General features: G+C 48.9%; 1 protein-coding gene across 4 annotated transcripts; it reads left to right on the forward strand.

Moving 5' to 3' along the window:
• Positions 1-207: 207 nt before the first annotated feature.
• FBXW2 (F-box and WD repeat domain containing 2) lies at positions 208-19,497 on the forward strand. 4 transcript variants are annotated; one of them, XM_063144438.1, is made up of 10 exons: positions 2,127-2,443; positions 2,676-2,781; positions 4,246-4,755; positions 5,897-6,091; positions 7,591-7,724; positions 10,249-10,335; positions 13,215-13,384; positions 15,148-15,353; positions 16,171-16,373; positions 17,350-19,497. In XM_063144438.1, exons 3-10 carry the CDS (start codon positions 4,266-4,268, stop codon positions 17,401-17,403), a joined length of 1,539 nt encoding a protein of 512 aa, XP_063000508.1. In that variant the 5' UTR covers positions 2,127-2,443; positions 2,676-2,781; positions 4,246-4,265; the 3' UTR covers positions 17,404-19,497. The 4 variants fall into 4 exon arrangements, with proteins under 4 accessions (XP_063000507.1, XP_063000508.1, XP_063000506.1 ...); XM_063144437.1 differs by lacking the exons at positions 2,127-2,443; positions 17,350-19,497 and adding an exon at positions 208-292 and having other exon boundaries at positions 16,171-17,053; XM_063144436.1 differs by lacking the exon at positions 17,350-19,497 and having other exon boundaries at positions 2,129-2,443; positions 16,171-17,053.

Consider the following 19,497-nt stretch of genomic DNA (forward strand, 5'->3'; position numbering starts at 1 on the left):
TGGGAGAAAGGCTTTCTAATTTTGTAGGATGATGATGATGATGATGATGATGATGATGATGATGATGATAATAATAATAGCCAAAGGCCGATTTGAAGTTCTAAGCCGATAGTCTATGCAGCAGATGCTTCACATTTCTATCTTTATGGTGTCTTTCCTTCGCCGTTTCCGGATACGGGCGGAAGTGACTTAAGTGGGAAGAGAGGAAGAAAGGCGGCGCGAGAGGATGACGTCAGGTGCTCGCGCCGGAAGTGCCTGGGGTAGAGCCTTTGCTGGGACCCGGCGGCGGCAGGTTGGACCCCCCCGAAAGAGAAAGTGGGAGGGAGGGAGGCGGGAGAGAAAGGGGGAGGGGGCGGCGGGGGGAGGGGCGGTGGGAAACCAGTGGGTTGTCATGGAGACAGCTTGCAGCAAGGGGGTGGGGCCTTGAGTTGAGGAGGGGGGCAGTTGAGGGGCTGGCGGGGGTGGGGTGGATTTAGGGCCTTCCCCCAACCTGGTGCACTCCAGACGTGTTGGATTACAAAGCCCATCATCCCCCTGTCAGCCTGGCCAAATGGTCCTGGGGGCCGGGCTGGTGGTGGGGGAACATAGGGTGACCCTATGGGAAGGAGGACAGGGCTCCTGCATCTTTAACAGTTGTATTGAAAAGGGAAATTCAGTAGGTGTCATTTGTATATATGGGGAACCTGGTGAAATTTCCTCTTCATCACAACAGCTAAAGCTGCCCTCTTTTAAATCTGGTCACTCTAGTATACATTAGCTCCTGCAGCTTTAACTGCTGTGATGAAGAGGGAATTTCACCAGGTTCTCCATATATACAAATGACACCTGCTGAAATTCCCTTTTCTATGCAACTGTTAAAGACACTGGAGCCCTGTCCTCCTTTTCATAGGGTCACCCTAGGGAACATTGACTTGGGATGGGGGGCAGGGGTCGGTGGCCTTGCTGTATGTCAGGGGGGTCGCGCTCAGGTGGATTGGCAGAGGGTCAGATTCTGAGGCCCCACGACTGCGCGTGTAACTGGCCATGCGGCCCTCTCCTTGTTCTCTAATGATGTGCACGTCGCATCGGTCGTCTCTCCGCCCTGCAAGATTTCAAGAGGCAAACCTCACATGTGAATGCATACTCAGCCACTGCTTTGCCCTTTGCAAAGGGGTGGGGGAATCCCAATGGAAGTATCAACTGTTGGGTGGGCTGCAAGCTCCCTGGTAGAATACATGCTTTGACTGCAGAATGTCCCAGGCAGGCTTAATAGACGGCCTGGGGCCATGTAGCTTAAAAAGACAAATGACCAGGCAGCGGCTAACAGGAAAGACTATCTGCCTCAGACCCTGGAGAGGTGCTGACAATTGTAGCAGATAATATTTGGGAAGAATGGACAACTAGTCTGACCTGATGCCAGGCAGCTTCCTATGTTCCCATGGACTCCGCGTCCTATGCGTGGGCTGCTTCCCAGAATTTCCCTCACCTCCAGAGTTGGTCTCAGAGACCTGAAGGGCATAACGGACCAATTCTTGCATGCCATGCATACACATTCATAGGAATTACGCACAGAAAGTTTAGTCCTTCCAGACAGAGGGATCTGTGCTCTCTTGCCCAGTTGCACAGAAAAAAGGTTCTTGAGAGAAATGGCCACAGTCCAATGCAGGCTTAATTGCATTGGAATGTGGCCATTGAGTGACTTGAGCCACTTCTCAGCTCTCCTTAAGATTCCTCATCAAGAGACCCATCTGAAAAGAAAAAACCTAAAACACTCTGAATGTGTTTTATCTCCCCCACCCCATGACTCTGACATTTATTTGTTAATCCTTGACTTTTTCCTCTACCCCATATTAATATTCACGGTAATAATATTTCTGAAATGCTTAAAAAAAGAAACAAAAAAAACTAAGATCAATCCAAAAACACAAGTGAAAAACACACACTCAAGTGCTGCCTCCCAGTTTACAGTTTAAATTGGGTTGTGCAACCTGCAGACCTATGTAACGGTTGGCCTAATTTCAAAAGTCCTCTGCAAACAATCTGTTCAGGCTGCTGGTATGAGCGATCTGTCCTTCCCCTAGCGGTTCACTGGGTAAAAGGATGGGGAGGAGAGATAAGGGGGTGTCAGAGAGAGAGAGAGAGAGAGACAGAAAAGTTGTGGCTTTGCCTACTAATGGCTTCAGCACCCTGACATTTTATCCCTAAGGGAACACAGTCTTGACAGGAAGAAATGTTCCTCACCTAGCTTCATCCGTGAGGAACAAGGAAAAACAGACAAAGAAAAGAAACTCAGGTCCCTCAAATTATCCATCTAATACGGGCCCCGCGTCTTTTAGGCATGGGTGCGTAATTGCTTTGTGCAACACCAGCGTGCTGTGTGGGGGCGCTAAACAAATGTTAATGCCCTGATACTAATGTACGCTTAGGAGCAGATCCTATCGACTTTAATGGGACTTACTCTTTGGTAAGCATACATAGGATTATATCCTAAATCCTAGTAACTGAAAGATCCCTTGATTTGGTAAATCAAGTTGGAAAATTAAGGAGTGAACTTGCAAGGGCAAAAGGTCCCATGGGATGGGATATAGGAGGAGCACACTGGAAGCACACTGCAGAGATGGGAAGGCAGAGCTGTCTCATCAGAGAGGCCTTACATCTAGCCTCAGTCACAGATGAGATTATTGTTACTTCTACAGGAGAAATGGCCACAGAGGGATCCCAGCCCTTGTCGGGTTCCAAGGAGCAAAAGAGGCAGTGGTCACTACCTGCTGAACAACATTTGAACACAGACAACTACCTAAGGTAAGTGTGTCTCCTTTCCCATCCAGCTCTCATGGAGGGAGAAAAGGAAAAGGTGAGGAACTGAAGTGTAAAATTGGATAGAACCAGCATGTAGTCTGGTCCACCTGTCTGCTGGAAAGCAAAGCCACCCATTCACCAGTCCTATCTAGAAAGTTAGGTTCTGGAGCCTTTAACAACTTCTCACCAAACCTGAGGATTAGTAGCTTGCATTATTTCTAATTGGACTGAGATTCACGGAGGCTGGGTTCAGACAATGCAATGAGCAATGGTGGTTTAAATAGTCGATGGTTGGTTATTTAACCCACCGTGGGTTATTGTGTTGTGTGGAGGGAGTTTTTTAACCCATGGTTGGTTATTTGGCCAAAATAGCCAACACTGTGCAGAGTTTGCTATTTGGAACACCACCGGTTATTGTGTTGTGTGGAGGGTACCATTGGTTATTTCGTGAGCCACAGAGTCGCAAGGCAAGAGCGGTGAAAGCAGTGGCTGCCGCTCTAGTCCAGCTGGTAGGGTAGTTTTTCAGCATCAATGGCTGATGGGATACTAGCAGCAGAACTGAGGGGTGGAGGAGACAGGACGGGGGAATGAGTAAGTCAACTCAACGCTGATTCTAATCCATTCCACTGTTGATTATTATCATGTTGTGTGGGGAGTACTCCCTAAATAAGTTTAAGGTTTAAGGTTCTTGTACTTGTGTACAAAGCCCTAAACAACTTGGGACCAGGATACTTGAGAGAGAGAGAGTGCCTTCTCCCTTACCAACCTGCCCGGTCACTGACGTCATCTGAGGGCCTGCTCCTGGTGGTTCCACATAGATCCATCCTCCAATTGGAGTCCACCAGGGGAAGAGCCTTCAGCATGGTGGCCCCCCTCCTGTGGAACTCCCTGCCTCTGGAGGTCAGGCAGGCGCCAACCTTGTACTCCTTTCAGCGCCTCCTGAAAACATCTTTATTCCAAGAAGCCTTTCTCTAACATGCAGCCTTGGATTACTGTTATTGCTTCTTTTAAATTTTGTTTTAACTCTTTTATTCTGTTTTTATTTTCATTTTACCTTGTACACCGCTCCGAAATTTTTCAATGGGGAGCGGTATATAAATATTCTAAATAATAATAAATAATAATAATAATAAATTAACAACTGCTGAGTTGACCCCACCGTTGACTATCGTGTTTTCTGAACGCAGTCAAAGTCTCAAAGCAGTTGCAGTATTTTTCACAGGGCTACAAAAGTCCCACAATTTCTGCCATGCTGTACTCATGCAAGTCTCTAGAGTACCTTGATCTCTTCTGGTTTTAAATATTAACCCTACTGGGTCCCATTATCAAAGCAGGGTCAAAGCACAGCAGAGGCCATGAGTGCCTCAGAGTTTCGTTTCCCCCGGTTTCGTTTTTCTTTTTTAAAAGAAAGTGTTATTTGCGTTCGGATCTCGAGCAGAACTAATACCGTATTTTGCTGTACCGCAGGTAAATGTTTCCATAACCTTATGGAGAGAAAGGACTTTGAAGCATGGCTTGATAACATTTCTGTTACGTTTCTCTCTCTGACGGACTTGCAGAAAAATGAGACGCTGGATCACCTCATTGGCTTGAGCGGGGCTGCCCAGCTCAGGCATCTCTCCAATAACCTAGAGATCCTCCTCAAACGGGACTTCCTCAGACTCCTCCCGCTCGAACTCAGTTTCTATTTGTTAAAATGGCTTGACCCTCAGACCTTACTCACATGTTGCCTCGTCTCTAAGCAATGGAACAAGGTCATAAGTGCCTGCCTGGAGGTGTGGCAGACGGCTTGTAAGAACCTGGGCTGGCAGATTGATGACTCTGTCCAGGATGCTTTGCATTGGAAGAAGGTGTACTTGAAGGCCATCTTGAGGATGAAGCAGCTGGAGGACCACAAAGCCTTTGAGACCTCCTCACTGATCGGACACAGTGCCAGGGTGTATGCACTTTACTATAAAGATGGACTGCTTTGTACAGGTAGGATGGCCTACTGGCTTGGGCATGGGGGCAGAGTGAGAGCCGGCTGTGAGCCAGGGAGTTGCTGGTTCAGCTCCTAGCATCCTCTCTCAGCCCCCATCAGCATTGCGGCCTACCTTTCAGGGCCGTTGGGAAGATGAACGCAGTGGTTTATTCCCCAAACGAGGCACCCGGGGCAAACATGCAAAACTGCCTTATACCCCGGCCCTTCTAACTCTGTATTTGCTACTGTGATTGAAAGCGGCTCTCAGAGTTCTTCCCCGCCCTGTCTACTTGAGATCTTTAGCTGGAAATGCCAGGGAGTGAACTTGGGGCCTTGAGCATTCACTGTATGTGCTCTGATGCTGAGTTATGACCTTTTCTCTCTCTCTCTCTCTCTCTGTCTCTCTTTTATTTTATTTTTCTTGACAGGCAGGCTTTCACTCTTACACCTGCTTATAGAGGGCATCCTTCCCAGGCTTCTGATCTGGAAATAAATCCAGAGCAAAGATTTAGATAATGGGAAGTCACATTCTATAAGGAGCCTAAAAGTCTGTGACTAGCCCAGAATCACAAACTCTCAGCCCAACCTACCTCACAGGGTTGTTGTTGTGAGGATAAAATGGAGAGGAGGATGATTATGGGTTCCTTAACAGGAAAAAAAAAGGCGAGATATAAATGTAATAATAATAGTAAGAACAACAACAAACTTCATTATGGGTGCAGTTTTCCGTACTGGTCGCTGAGGCTGAAGTCAGAGCCTGCCAATGTGGCTGCCCAGAGATTCGAGCTCAGTTCTCCTGGGTTGGAGTTGAGCGCCCTTGTTAGAATCATAGAGTTGGAAGGGGCCTACAAGGCCATCGAGTCCAACCCCCTACTCAATGCAGGAATCCACCCGACATATGGTTGTCCAGCTGCCTCTTGAAGGCCTCTAGTGTGGGGGAGCCCACCACCTCCTTAGGTCATTGGTTCCATTGTCGTACTGCTCTAACAGTCAGGGAGTTTTTCCTGATGTCCAGCCGGAATCTGTCTTCCTGTCACTTGAGCCTGTTATTCCGTGTCCTGCACTCTGGGAGGATCTGTGGGGTCAGGTCAGCTGTCCACCGAACCTCGCGTTCCCGCTCACTAAACCGCCCTTTCTTCCTTCCTTTGGGGGCCGCAGGTTCGGACGACTTGTCTGCCAAGCTGTGGGACGTGAGCACGGGGCAGTGCATCTATGGGATCCAGACCCACACCTGCGCGGCGGTGAAGTTCGACGCGCAGAAGCTTGTCACGGGCTCCTTCGACAATACGGTTGCCTGCTGGGAGTGGAGCTCGGGGGCCAAGACCCAGCACTTCCGAGGGCACACAGGGGCAGGTGGGTCGGGGCCTCGGGAAAGGGTGAGCCCTTTGGGGAGCGTGGAGCATGCGCGGGCCATCCCCACGGAGCCTTCCCCAGGCGGACCGACCTCCCTGGCACTTACCGGGAACGAAAAGAAGAAGAGCATCCAAGCCTCGCCAGAAGGAGAAACCGGGATCTCAGGGTGCAAATAGCTTATTTCCATGAAGCCCGAGACGTTTCAGCCTGTACTTTATTCCAAGGCCTTCCTCAGGGGGTGGTTAGAAGACAGAGTCTGCAGAATTTCCTCTATTTATTTATTTATTACATTTTTATACCTCCCCCCCCACCCCCACCCCCAATAGCTGAAGCTCTCTGGGCGCTTCACAAAAATTAAAACCACGAAAAGCACAACAAAACAACCCACAGTCCAAAAACACGAATACAAAATACAATATAAAAAGCACAACCAGCATAAAGCCACGCAGCAGAAATTGATACAGATTAAAATACGGGATTGAAACACCAAAGTTTAAATTTAAGTTAAATTAGGTGTTAAAATACTGAGAGAAGAAAAAGGTCTTCAGCTGGCGACGGAAGGAGTACAGTGTAGGCGCCAGGCAGACCTCTCTGGGGAGCTCGTTCCACAACCGGGGTGCCACAGCGGAGAAAGCCCTCCTCCTAGTAGCCACCTGCCTCACTTCCTTTGGCAGGGGCTCACGGAGAAGGGTCCCTGTAGATGATCTTAAGGTCCGGGCAGGTACATATGGGAGGAGGCGTTCCTTCAGATAACCTGGCCCCAAACCGTTTAGGACTTTAAATGTCAATACCAGCACTTTGAATCGGGCCCAGACCTGGACTGGCAGCCAATGAAGTTGTAAAAGGACTGGCGTGATGTGGTTTCACTGTCCAGTCCCTGTTAGTAAACGGGCTGCCCTGTTTTGTACCCTAACCGTTTTCAAAGGCAGCCCCACATATAACGCATTGCAGTAATCCAAACGAGAGGTTATCAGAACATGGATCACTGTAGCTAGGCTATCTCTGTCCAGATAAGGGCGCAGTTGGTTTATCAGCCTAAGCTGATAAAAGGTGCTCTTTGCCACTGAGTTCACCTGTGCCTCAAGTGACAGTTCTGGATCCAAGAGCACCCCCAAACTACGGACCCATTATCTAGCAAGATAATGTTCTGCCGGAACAGAAAAGTTTTAGCCTGCCTCCAGAAGCACACGAAGGAGGGAGCCAGTCTAGCTTCCCTGGGAAGGGAGTCCCAGAGCCCCGGGGGCAGCCACCGAGAAAGTCCTCTCCCACGTTCACACCAGGGTGCCTGTGATGGTGGTGGGACCAAGAGAAACCCCCCGCCCCCGGAAGGTCTCAGGACGGGCAGGCTCATAAGGGAGAATACAGTCTTTCAGATAACCTGGACCCGAGCCATATAGGGCCTTGTATATATATTATTAAAGAAGTTCATATATAGTAGTACAATTGGGTCTGGCACTACTGATCTTTTTTAAAGTGACCTTTTCTCTCTGTTTTCATAGTTTTCAGTGTGGATTACAACGATGGGTTGGACGTCTTGGTCAGCGGCTCGGCGGATTTCACTGTGAAAGTCTGGGCCTTATCGACCGGCGCGTGTCTCAATACCCTGACCGGACACACTGAATGGGTCACGAAGGTAGACTGGACGTTCCCCTCCTATCCCCATCCTGCCTCTGGTTAAGGGAACTTTGCACCGTCTGTCACCTTTGGAAAGGCTGCTATATATTTGCGCCATTGAGCTGACACTTAGCGTGCAAGGAAAACCCTCGTGCAAAACCAATTTTCTGTGGTTGTTTCGCACCGTCTGTGTGCGCGTGACACTTTAGGTTATAAGAGGAAAGATCCCTGCCCCGAGGAGGTTGCAATTATTACTTGACAGGGACTACTGAAGAAGGAGAACATGGAGGCAGGAGAGGCTGGTGACTCCAGTGTTAGTGGGGAAGTGAATCCACTCCGGGTTTTAGTCAGGACTCTAAAGAAACTATCCAAGGGGTGCGAAATCTGGGATAGTTTCTTTAGAGTTCTTGCTGAAACCCAGAGCGGATTCACTTCCCCACTAAGATTGGAGCCACCAGTCCCCACTGGATAGGAGGTAAACGGGAGGGATTTATGATTTATTGGAGTATGCTGGTCTCTGCCCCAAAGGGCTTACAATCTAAAATTTGACTGGAAAGAAAGCAGAGGGAGGGGTGAATAGGAGTAATATGCAGCTATTTCAGTTGCACCTGCATGGGCTTAATTACAGGCTGAGTTACAGTAAGACAGCATTCCTCAGCCTGGTGGCCTCCCATAGCCAATGGTCTGGAATGCTGGGAGTTGTAGTCCAAAACATCTGGAGGGCATCAGGTTGGGGGACGTTGCAGTAGAGCATGGGAACTGGGAAGCTGTGCCAAAGAAATTGCGTTTTGAACATACCCGGCTTTGTCCTGTGAACTTTTAAAACGATCTTAAATAGAGTCAGGGCATTCGTCCACCTAGTCCAGTACTGTCAGCACTGACTGGCAGCATCTTTCCAGGGTCTCAGAGACAGGCCTTTCCTATCACTTGCTTCCTGAGATCCTTCTAACTTGCTGGGTTTTGGAGTTGTATTGTACTGATTATTACTGGGTTTTTTTTGGTTTTTTTTTTTAAAATTACAGTTCTCCTTGCTGTTTCTTCTGATGACCTCGTTCTGTTTTGGGGCTTTTTTGCTGGGTTTTTTAGACTTTCCCTGGTTGCATTTGCTTTAGATGCTGTTTAATTTTCTTTGGACTGATTTTTTACATGTTTGGATTGATTTTGTATGGATTGATTTTTGCTTGTTTTGTAAACTGCCCAGAGGACTTGGTCGAAGGGCGGCAGCAACGCGTCACAAACAAGCAAACTGGGAATCCCAGGACTTGAAGCCAGGACTGGGGCGGTCCCTGAACTACCAGGGCTTCCCTAAAAAACAACCACACACACGCACAACCACATAGACCCACAAAGCTGCCTTATATGGAGCCAGACCATTCGTCCCCCCTGCCCAAAATTGTTTATTCTGAGTGGTTCTGGCTCCCCAAGGTCGGAGGGTGTGTGTGTTTTTGAGCTCTGATCCAATCTGCCTCGTTGGCTTCCTCTTGGTGGTACTTAACTCCCATGGCTTTTCCCAACATCCGGCTAAAGAGGACCTTCTGCGTGCCAAGTTCCTTTGCCACTAAACCACGGACCCTCCATACGGGTGCATCCCGCCATCATCCTCTATGCATCTAAGCGGCCAATAGATTTCCTGCCAGCTTTTCTGCCTGCAAGTTCGCAAGCTGAACATGTGCAAGGTGGGAGATGGCTGAGTCACGTAGGGTCCGGAAGGAGGAACGGGGGAACGAACTTCGCCACTCCGTCCTCCCACTCTGCAGATTTCAGAAGGTGTTTCAGAGGGGGAGAGGCTCAGGATAACCCGTATCCCAGCTTCTCTGGTCTATTCCCGCCCACGTTTCCTCCTCTCCACGGTCAATCTTCCGACCTTAGAGAGGCAGCCAGTGCAGTTCTCTCCATGCTGGCTGCGAGGGAGTGGGGGCAGGGGGCAGGTCTCTGACTCCCCCCCCTCGCCCTGGTCTGAGCACTGTCTCTGGCCAGTGAGGGGACTTCCCCCCACATCCTATGGTCTTGGTATGCTCGCCCAGGTGGTCATAAGATTGCTTTCTCCAATGTTTATGGCATCGTCTCCTGCTTGGGTCCTGTTTCCTACCCAAAATTCAGCAGGGGCGGGGAACTTGTGGCCATCCTCAGGGCCCATTGCCATGCGGGGCTGATGGGAGTTGGAGTCCAGCAGCACCTGGAGCCGGCAAAGATTGCCCACCTCTGCAGTCGAGCAGGAGCGGACGTTTATATTGAGGGAAGGGCTCTGTTTGGGTCCCAGGCGATTAGAATCGCAAGGAGGGTGAGTAGGCGAGTGCCACCCCAGGCCTTGCCTCCATCCCCGTTGCCTTCAATGGCTTGGAGGGCAAACATCTTCAGCAGGCAGCCCGCTCCCTGTCTGTGGGCTCCCTGCGCAGTGTGCAACCCTGAACTCGTCCTCGCTGTCCTGATTCTAACCACCGGGGTGACTAGAATGCCTGCAGGTGTCCCTGTACCTCACGGGGCCTCTCAGTGGCTTGCCCTGCGTGCCCACCCCCCTTACGCAACCTTCCTTCCAATTGCAGGTGGTCTTGCAGAAGTGCAAAGTCAAATCCCTCATGCACAGCCCCGGGGATTGCATCCTGCTCAGTGCAGACAAGTATGAAATCAAGGTACGTCCAGTCCCCTGCCTTACGGAGCGCCTGAATTCAGGGAGACTGCCGGTGTGAATGCTTCATAAGAACATAAGACCACCCCTGCTGGATCAAGCCCAAACTTGGAACTAACCCAACATTCCTGTTTCTGGCAGTGCTCAGCCAGAAGCCTCGAGGGAATACAAAGGCAGGGTCATAGCTATTGGCTGGGCGTAGTGGGAGTTGTAGTCCAACCCATCTGGAGGACACCAGGGGAATGCAGCTCTAAAAGGATGCATCAAAACCTCTTGCTTGTTGTTGTTATTATTATTATTATTAATTGCATTTATATCCTGCCTTTTTTCCTCCAAGGAACCCAAGGCGACGTACATAATAATCCTCCTTTCCACTTTATCTTCACAACAACAACCCTGTGAGGAGGGTTGGGCTGAGAGTCTGTGACTGGCCCAAAGTCACCCAGTGGGTTTCCATGGCTGAGTGGGGGACTAGAACCCGGATCTCCCAACTCCCAATCTGACACTTTATTTATTTATTACATTTCTATACCGCCCAATAGCCGAAGCTCTCTGGGCGGTTCACAAAAATTTAAAGCATACTAAGACAATCAACAGGTTAAAAGCACAAATACACAATACAACATAAAAAGCACAACCAGAATAAAAACCACGCAGCAAAATTGATATAAAATTAAAATACAGAGTTAAAACGGTAAAATTTAAATTTAAGTTAAAATTAAGTGTTAAAACTAAGTGTTTAGCCACTGTGCCACACTGGTTCTCTTATGTAGAGCTAATATGTCTATGGCCAAATAGCACCCATCAGTGCAGTGCTATAAAGTCAAAGTCAGAAGGCCATTTCATCCCACCCACCCCTGCTTGAAGCAAGAAACTCAGATTCTGGAACTCAAACCCTCACCTCCCCAGTCTCCAGAAGTGATCAAGGGGTGTTTTAAATTTCAAACTCTGAGCTAGCTTGTATCCTTTCTTGGACGTTGGTTTGTTTCGTGAGTCCGCTTTGCTTTTAATGCTCTTCTCCATATTGAGTTCTCTCCTTGAGCTGAAAAGCAGCATGCAAAATCTTCGAATGCTTTGAGAGCCGGCGTGGTTAGAATGTCGGTCTAGGCCTGGGTAGGCCCATGTTCCAATTCCCCCTGAGCCGTGAAGCTCAGCGGGTGACCTTAGGCGAGGTACTTTCTCTCTCGACCTGGCCTACCTCACAGAGCTGTTGTGAAGATAAGAATGCTTCGGGGGCAGGGTGAAACCGTGTACATGACCTTGTGCGCCGTGGAGGGAAGGTGGAATATAAATGTAAGTCATAATACCAAGAGGGACTTGGTTGCAGTCTGGAGCGCTGGGCTGTGTGACGATTTCCCAGCCACTCATTCCATTCCTCCTCCTCTGTTTTCCATTCCCCACTCCCAACAATCACTCCCTACTCCAGGGCCACTGAGCACACTCAGGACCGAAACACTGGCATGTTTGGGTCCGTCCCCCGCTTAGGATATTTCCCTAAAGATTTCTTATGTACTTTAAAGCAAATGCTATTTTGGGCTGCATTAATAGAAGTATAGCTTCCAAATCGCACAAGGTACTGGTTCCACTTTATTCAGCCCTGGTTAGGCCTCCTCTAGAGTATTGTGTCCAGTTCTGGGCTCCACAATTCAAGAAGGATGCAGACAAGCTGGAGCGTGTTCATAGGAGGGCAACCAGGATGATCAGGGGTCTGGAAACAAAGTCCTATAAGGAGAGACTGAAAGAACTGGGCATGTTTAGCCTGGGGAAGAGAAGACGGAGGGGAGACATGATAGCACTCTTCAAAGACTTAAAAGGTTGACACACAGAGGAGGGCCAGGATCTCTTCTTAGAGTGCAGGACATGGGATCATGAGCTCAAGTTACAGGAAGCCAGATTCCAGCTGGACATCAGGAAAAACGTCCTGACTGTTAGAGCAGTACGACAATGGAACCAGTTACCTAGGGAGGTGGTGGGCTCTCCTAGCCTAGAGGCCTTCAAGAGGCAGCTGGACAGCCGTCTGTCAGGGATGCGTTAAGGTGGACTCCTGCATTGAGCGGGGGGTTGGACTTGATGGCCTTATAGGCCCCTTCTGACTCTACTATTCTATGATTCTACGTTCCCCTGACTCTGCAATGGGTGGAGCAAGAGAGAGAGAAGGATGATGAGATTTTAAAAAACTTAAAAGAGTTCCAATTGGATGAAGAACCTCACCGAAAGTGTTGGCTGCAGTTTGTGTGCTTATCTTCCTAGTTCTTCTTGTTATTATTATTTAGTATCAGTGTACGTAGTGCTTTACGGGAGCACACACACAAAGACGGGTGTTTGCCCTGAGGAGCTGGCAATCTAGTCTTATGTATTTATGTATTACGTTTATATACCGCTCCATAGCAGAAGCTCTCTGGGCGGTTTACAAAGGAGGCCAGGGAGGCAGGAATGCAGCAGTGGAAGAGAAGGGGAAAATGGAGGACGGGCGTGTAGCTACATAGTCTCCACCTGCATTTATGTAGGACAGGGTAGGGGACGTTTGGCGCTCCGAATGTTGCTGGACTGCAACTCCCATGAGCCCCAGCCAGCTTAGCCAAGTGGGAGGGATGATAGTCCAACAATATTCGGAGGGCCACCCAGTCCCCGGTCCTGGTGTAGGAACTAAGTGGGTAAGTCAAAATGATGTCAAGGTCTTTGCGTAAAAGGAAGCCAGATGTTGAGAAGGGATAGTTTTCGTTCAAGAAAGGTGGGTCCCTCTAGGTGTTTGGGGAAGGAGTTCTAGCCGGAGGGGAGGCTTTACAGAGGGCCGTGAGCGCTTAGCAAAGCATATGTCTTCCCCTCTGCTACGGGCTCCCCAGTCCCTCACCCGTTGCACGGCCTTGTCGTGTCGTGTTTCAGATCTGGCCAATTGGGAGAGAAATCAACTGCAAATGCTTAAAGACCCTGTCCGTGTCAGAAGATCGCAGCATCTCCCTGCAGCCCCGGCTTCACTTCGACGGGAAATACATCGTGTGCAGTTCGGCCATCGGGTTGTACCAGTGGGACTTTGCCAGCTATGACATCCTCAGGTAAACACTCCGAATTTGATGCTGGGCCTGGGCCAAGGAGGCTTTGCATCAGCGCCGGCCGCTCTCACAGGGGTCTGAAGGGACAAGCCGAGATTCCCAAACCAACTAGGCCTCGTGTTTTGCGTGCCGGGGGCCCAAGATCCTCCAGGTCTCCTTCAATTAGGGACTGTTACGTTTTCGGCTGCGGGGATTGCTTGAGACGCTGGGTCAGGAGCTGCACGCCTGCCTTTTCTCCACCTCCTCCCCGCGATCCTCATACCCGTTGCTCTTTCCTCCGTCCAGCTGCCAGCGAAGAAAGAGCAGTCTGTATCAGGAACTCTGGAGAGGGAGGGATTGAGCAGGGAAGCCTGCAATTAAGACCTTGGAGGCTGCAATTAAGACCGTGTACTCCTCTGCCTTAGATGATTCAATGCTTGCTATATCCCATCTGGGAGGTGTTAAATTACAAGATGTGACTTGCTAATCTCCTGCAACCCAAGACAGGTTCCTTCCTCCGCTCTGCCCCGTCTCCTCCCCCTCTCGAACGTCTCCCTCTGGCTTCTGTTCCAATCCTCTTCCCCTTGGCCTGCCGCTTTCTTTGACTTGGGCTGCTTATTGCTTTCCTGAGAAACCCAAACGAAAGGCGGAAAGCATCCAAGTCAAACCAAAGAAGGGAGAAATGGGTCTTTGGGATGCAAAAGGATTTATTTATACAAAGCCCGTGTTTCAGCCTGTGTCCTTTCAAAGGCCTTCTTCAAGGGGCTTACTTGTTAGGAGTTGTCTGCCGATTTCCCAATAATAATAGTAATAATAATAATAATAATATTTCTTACCCACCTCTCCATTTTGATCGAGGCGGAGAACAACAGTAAACAGTAAAATACATAAAACTGAATTAAAACATAATATACATTGTTAAAACATCCTAAAAACGTAATGAAGACATCTTAAAATTCCACTGGATAGGCCTGCCGGAAGATAGCTTTCTTGAATGCTAGTAGACTGTTGACGAATCTCCTCCGGCAGGCCGTTCCACAATCTGGGAACAGCAGAAGAGAAGGTCCTCTGGGTAATACCTGTCAGCCTAGTTTTGGCTGGCTGAAGGAAGTTCTTCCCAGAGGACCTGAGTGTGTGGGGCGGATTGTACGGGAGAAGGCGATCCCGCAGGTAGCCTGGACCCAAACCATGTAGGGCTTTAAAGGTGATAACCACACTTCGTATTTCGCCCGGAAACTAATTGGCAGCCAGTGAAGAGATTTTAAAACTGGTGTAATGTGGTCCCTCCCTAGGTGTACCGTTGACCAGCCTGGCTGCCCTATTTTGAACTAGTTGAAGTTTCTGGACTAGGCACAAAAGTAGCCCTATGTAGAGCACATTGCAGAAGTCGAGCCTTGAAGTTACCAGCGCGTGCACTACCAATAAACTGTCTTGCACTATTAATCGCTGACGACTGTCCTTGGCATGAGCTCTTCTGCCTGTACTACCCTCCTCTAGACTCTCAGTGTCTCAACCAATAGCAGGCAAAGAATCTCATGCTAAGAGCAGATCTGCCCTACTGGCTGAGCAACATCGTTACGACAGAGGGGAAGCTCAGCCGTCCTTAGAATCACAGAATAGTCGAGTTGGAAGGGGCCTATAAAGCCATCGAGTCTAGAATATCAGTGCCATATTTTTTCTTTTTAAAAAAAGATCCGATTTCTCAAAAGGATAACTGGTCGTTCTCGCAGTGTTTTCTTCTGATCTCTCTGCTTTTCTCTTTCTCGCTGCCGCTGCCGTTGCTGCAGGGTTATCAAACCCCCCGAGTTTGCAAACTTGTCCTTGCTGGGCTTCGGTGACATTTTTGCTCTCCTGTTTGATAACCACTACCTGTACATAATGGACTTGAGGACAGAGAAACTGCTCAGCCGATGGCCGCTGCCGGAGTACAGGAAGTCAAAGAGGGGCTCCAGTTTCCTGGCGGGAGAGACGTCTTGGCTCGACGGGTTGGACGGTGAGAACGACAGGGGGCTGGTGTTTGCCACCAGTATGCCCGACCACAGTATTCATCTGGTCTTGTGGAAGGAACACGGTTGAAGGGAACCGGCGGAATACGTGACGGGGCTTTTTAAACAGACAAAAATACACCACGGAGGCTGTCAGTGTCGATTCAGGCCGAGGAGACTTTGCATGAGCCAAAGCGGCGCATCTGAACGGATATTGTCATGCAATGCACAATCGTTTTAACATTTCCATTTTCTACACCGTTTTGAGAAGACGGGGAGGCGGAGACGAGAAATGGGGGAGAGCGGGGGGGTGTTTGTTCAGTTTTTAAAATTCTTAAAACCATATACATCACAGCATGCGAATCGCCGCCACCAACAACTCACATTTACTCATGTTCAAACATACAGTTGAGCATTATTTCTTGACCATGGTTTTAGTTTTCTTTTACGAGGAGGGAACGCTATTTAAAAAGAAAGGGTATCAGACATCTCTTTTTCTTCTCTCTCTCTCTCTCCCCCCCCCCATCTCTTGCTGAAAGGGAAAAAAGGAGGTAGTTAATGAAATTTTCTTTTTTAAAAAAACATCTTATTCACAGTCAGATTTGATATAAAATGAGAGATTTGATAGAAAAAGGGACCTTGCTGGTAGGCAATTTCTTTAGGGCTGATGTTAGTTCTCCCTCTACCTTGCCTGCATATCTCTCTGTCTCTCTCTCTCTCTCCCCGCCCAACACACAGACACTCATACACATGCACTTCTCTGTGCACTCTGCGATTGGGAGAAGACCTTGGCCTTACACGCTTCTTTGCCCTTGCCATGCATAGATGTGACAGAACACCTGAGCCAGGAGATTCTGCAGGTATTTGTACGTTGCATTGAGCCTGGATGTGTAGAGGTGTCAGCATCCAGGATCCAAGAGAGACTTGAGTTCAAATCCACCTCAGCTAAAGCATTTGCTTGTTCTTGGGCAGAAGGAAACAGACACGCCGGAAGTCCGCTCTTGATCACACAGAAGCCAGCCGGGGAAGTAAGTAGCTTAACAGTCCCTCGAGAGGTGCTTGGTCTCCTATGGCCAATTCTTAAATCAGGTTAAGATGTGAGCCTTTTAACTGAATCAGCTTGTGCATAAGAAGCCTCCACCTGCCTGTGCTATGGAGCAGCAACTGCAGGCAGACCGAGGCTTCTGTTCGCCGCTCCCTTCTAACTTCCTTCGCAAAGGCAGCCGTCACTATGGCCACCACCATTGCCCCCTTGTAAGGAGAATAGAGTCAAGGAAGGATTGGAAAGTAGCAGACCAGCAGGACACACCTGCCACGCTCGTCTCAGCAGGCTACCTGTGCAGGCGCGTGGAAGCTTCTGTTTCCGTGACGACTCATTTTAAAGCCACCCTCCGGGCGATTAAAAAAACGATAGTGGAAGGACCCCCTACCTGTTTTTGCAAATATTTCTCGACGGCTTGTTTCCAGCGTAAAGGGCAAAACCAAGTTTGTGCGGGACCCTGGCAAATCCTCCGTCGGGACTGAAGGAGTGTGGGATGGAAACGCAGGCGCACAGCAGTGCAGTGTACGTGGCAGGGGTGGGGCGCGGCCCTGGCCTGCCCCGTGCGGTTCCTCCTCTTAGCGGGGCCCCCGGAGCAGAGACAGCACTTTCTTCCAGCACGTGCTATAAAAGTTTACATGACAAATGAATAAAACCATCTGCCTGGTTTAACGCTTGTGCAGTTATTGACTGGGTGCTTTTGGGGCTTTTGGCCTCTCTGAGGACTAAAACATGAAGCGTTTGTTTCCGCGCATTTACACACACACACACACACACACACACACACCAGTAATTCAGCGACTGGCTTTATTGAAGGGAGAAACTAGTAAAATCTCTTAAAGCTGAAGGGCGAATAGCCTGTTAACAGGGGCGTGTTTAAAATAACGGTGTCGCTTGTGGGCCTAATGGCTGGTTTTTCTGCCCCGGTGTTTATTATATTTATTTCTATCTCACCTTTTGCCCAGTGCTGTTTATGTGTTTACATATGGCTGCGAGAGCTGGACCATAAGGAAAGCTGAGCGAAGGAAGAAAGATGCTTTTGAACTGTGGTGTTGGAGGAAAATTCGGAGAGTGCCTTGGACTGCAAGAAGATCAAACCAGTCCATACTCCAGGAAATCAAGCCAGACTGCTCACTTGAGGGAATGGTATTAAAGGCAAAACTGAAGTACTTTGGCCACAGAATGAGAAGACAGGATACCCTGGAGAAGAGGCTGATGCTAGGGAAAGTGGAAGGCCAAAGGAAGAGGGGCCGACCAAGGGCAAGATGGATGGATGAGATTCTGGAGGTGACAGACTTGACCTTGGGGGAGCTAGGGGTGGCGACGGCCGACAGAAAACTCTGGCGTGGGCTGGTCCATGAAGTCACGAAGAGTCGGAAACGACTGAACGAATAAACAACAACAATTGTTTGTGTGGGGGGGGGCTACCCTATAAGTACAGGTAATTCGAAATTAAACAAACCACAACGGGGTGGGGTGGGGACTTACTGTCCTCATTGCCTGCTGCTGAGTGTTTCATAGGCAGCACACAGGCTACATGCAGGCAGGGGTGAGATTATAGATCCACAGCGTGCAGAATATCCCCTGGTTTCTGCAGAGCAAGAGGGGCAAGCTGGAGCAGCTTCCCCAAATGCCAATCCTTACGATAACATCACTCCGCGTCAATATCTGATGATCCTCCCTCCCTCACACACCTACTTTACCACATACATTGCCTCAGACTTTGTGATTTCCATGGGCTCTGCAAACCCTCCCATGCAAATCTGGTTTTTTTTTTTATCGATACAAAACAAATGACTTTAAATAATTAAGTTCCACAGTGCTCACGATGCAATTACTTGGAATCCATTTGTCTCTTAAGTGCTCTGTTCCAAGGGATCTTTTGTCATTATTCAGTAGTTTCAGAGTATTACCAGTGGGGGGGGGTTAGTGCATTTGATGGACCATCACCCCCTGGCTGACTCTTGAAGACCCCCGGCTTAGGGGAAATCTGTGGCAAAGCGCATGCTTTGCATGCATGTGGTCCCATGTTCAGTCGCTGGCATTTCCAGGTAGGACCGGGAAAGATTCCTGTCAGAGTTTGGTGAGCGTTCATCGCTGACCCTGGACACTGTTTTGCTGCGGCCTACTGTTAAACCCCGAATGATTGCATGCCTTGAGTCCTCTGCCTTTGGATCACATCTCGGATCATCCCACTGGATTTTAAGACCCTGTTTCTAGCTTCTGTTTGGCTTGTCTGAGTTTATTTGAAGTTGGGCTCATGGTCGTCTCTGATCTGCAGCCTCTGATGAGGTGCCTGTGTTTGTGTCCTGTTGTAATGAAGGAGTTTGCCGTTTCTTTAATATGTATTTGGATAGTGCTGTTGCAAGGATGCTGGGCCTGACATTTTGGCTGAAAGAGGTTCCCCAACCCTGATGTAGAAGATCCTGAACTAGATGGGTCAAAGAGGCATGGAAAATATGTGTTCATATTTGTTCATATATGTTGCATACCAAGTAAGTTCAGAAGAGGCGTGACGAAGACCCAAACATGTTTTTGGATGTCATGATGCAAGGGAAAAAGGGCTTGTGATGGGTTTAACACGCGGCAAGTTTAATAGCGAATACACAAGCAGTATTTTCCCCCCATTCAGTGCAGTGCAGAAAAATGGAAACCCTTTTCATGGGGAAACAAAACTTTCAGGAAATTCTTGATAATGGTGATTCCTACCTGTTTGAAATTGTTGGCGAATTTCTCCTCCCCCCAGAGAAATTCGGTGAAATTGACCCCTGCCCCTGCAATATAGAAAAAGGAATTTCAGCAGGTGACATTTGTACGCGTGCAGCACCTGGTGAAAGTCCCTCTTCATCACTACCGTTAAAGCTGCAGGAGTCCTGCCTAGCATGACCAGATACAAAAGATGGCGGGGCTCCTGCAGCTTTAACGGTGGTGATGAAGAGGGGATTTCACCGGGTGCTGCATGTGTACAAAGGACACCTGCTGAAATTTCCTTTTCTATGTAACTGTTAAAGACACAGGAGCCCTGCCCGCTTTTCCATATGGTCAACTGATAACTTATGATTGGTAGCGCTCAGAACCGGCTGTCTGGAAGCACCATGTGTGTTTGTGTGAAT

This window comes from Elgaria multicarinata, chromosome 19 (genome assembly GCF_023053635.1).
Source record: "Elgaria multicarinata webbii isolate HBS135686 ecotype San Diego chromosome 19, rElgMul1.1.pri, whole genome shotgun sequence".
Taxonomy (NCBI): Eukaryota; Metazoa; Chordata; class Lepidosauria; order Squamata; family Anguidae; genus Elgaria; species Elgaria multicarinata.

Excerpts from the sequence above, each read along its gene's own strand:
- FBXW2 (XM_063144437.1), top strand. The coding sequence starts at position 4,266 with ATGGAGAGAAAGGACTTTGAAGCATGGCTTGATAACATTTCTGTTACG. Across the intron at positions 7,725-10,248 it reads ACACTGAATGGGTCACGAAG|GTGGTCTTGCAGAAGTGCAA; the intron begins GTAGACTGGACG and ends TTCCAATTGCAG. Across the intron at positions 10,336-13,214 it reads CAGACAAGTATGAAATCAAG|ATCTGGCCAATTGGGAGAGA; the intron begins GTACGTCCAGTC and ends GTCGTGTTTCAG.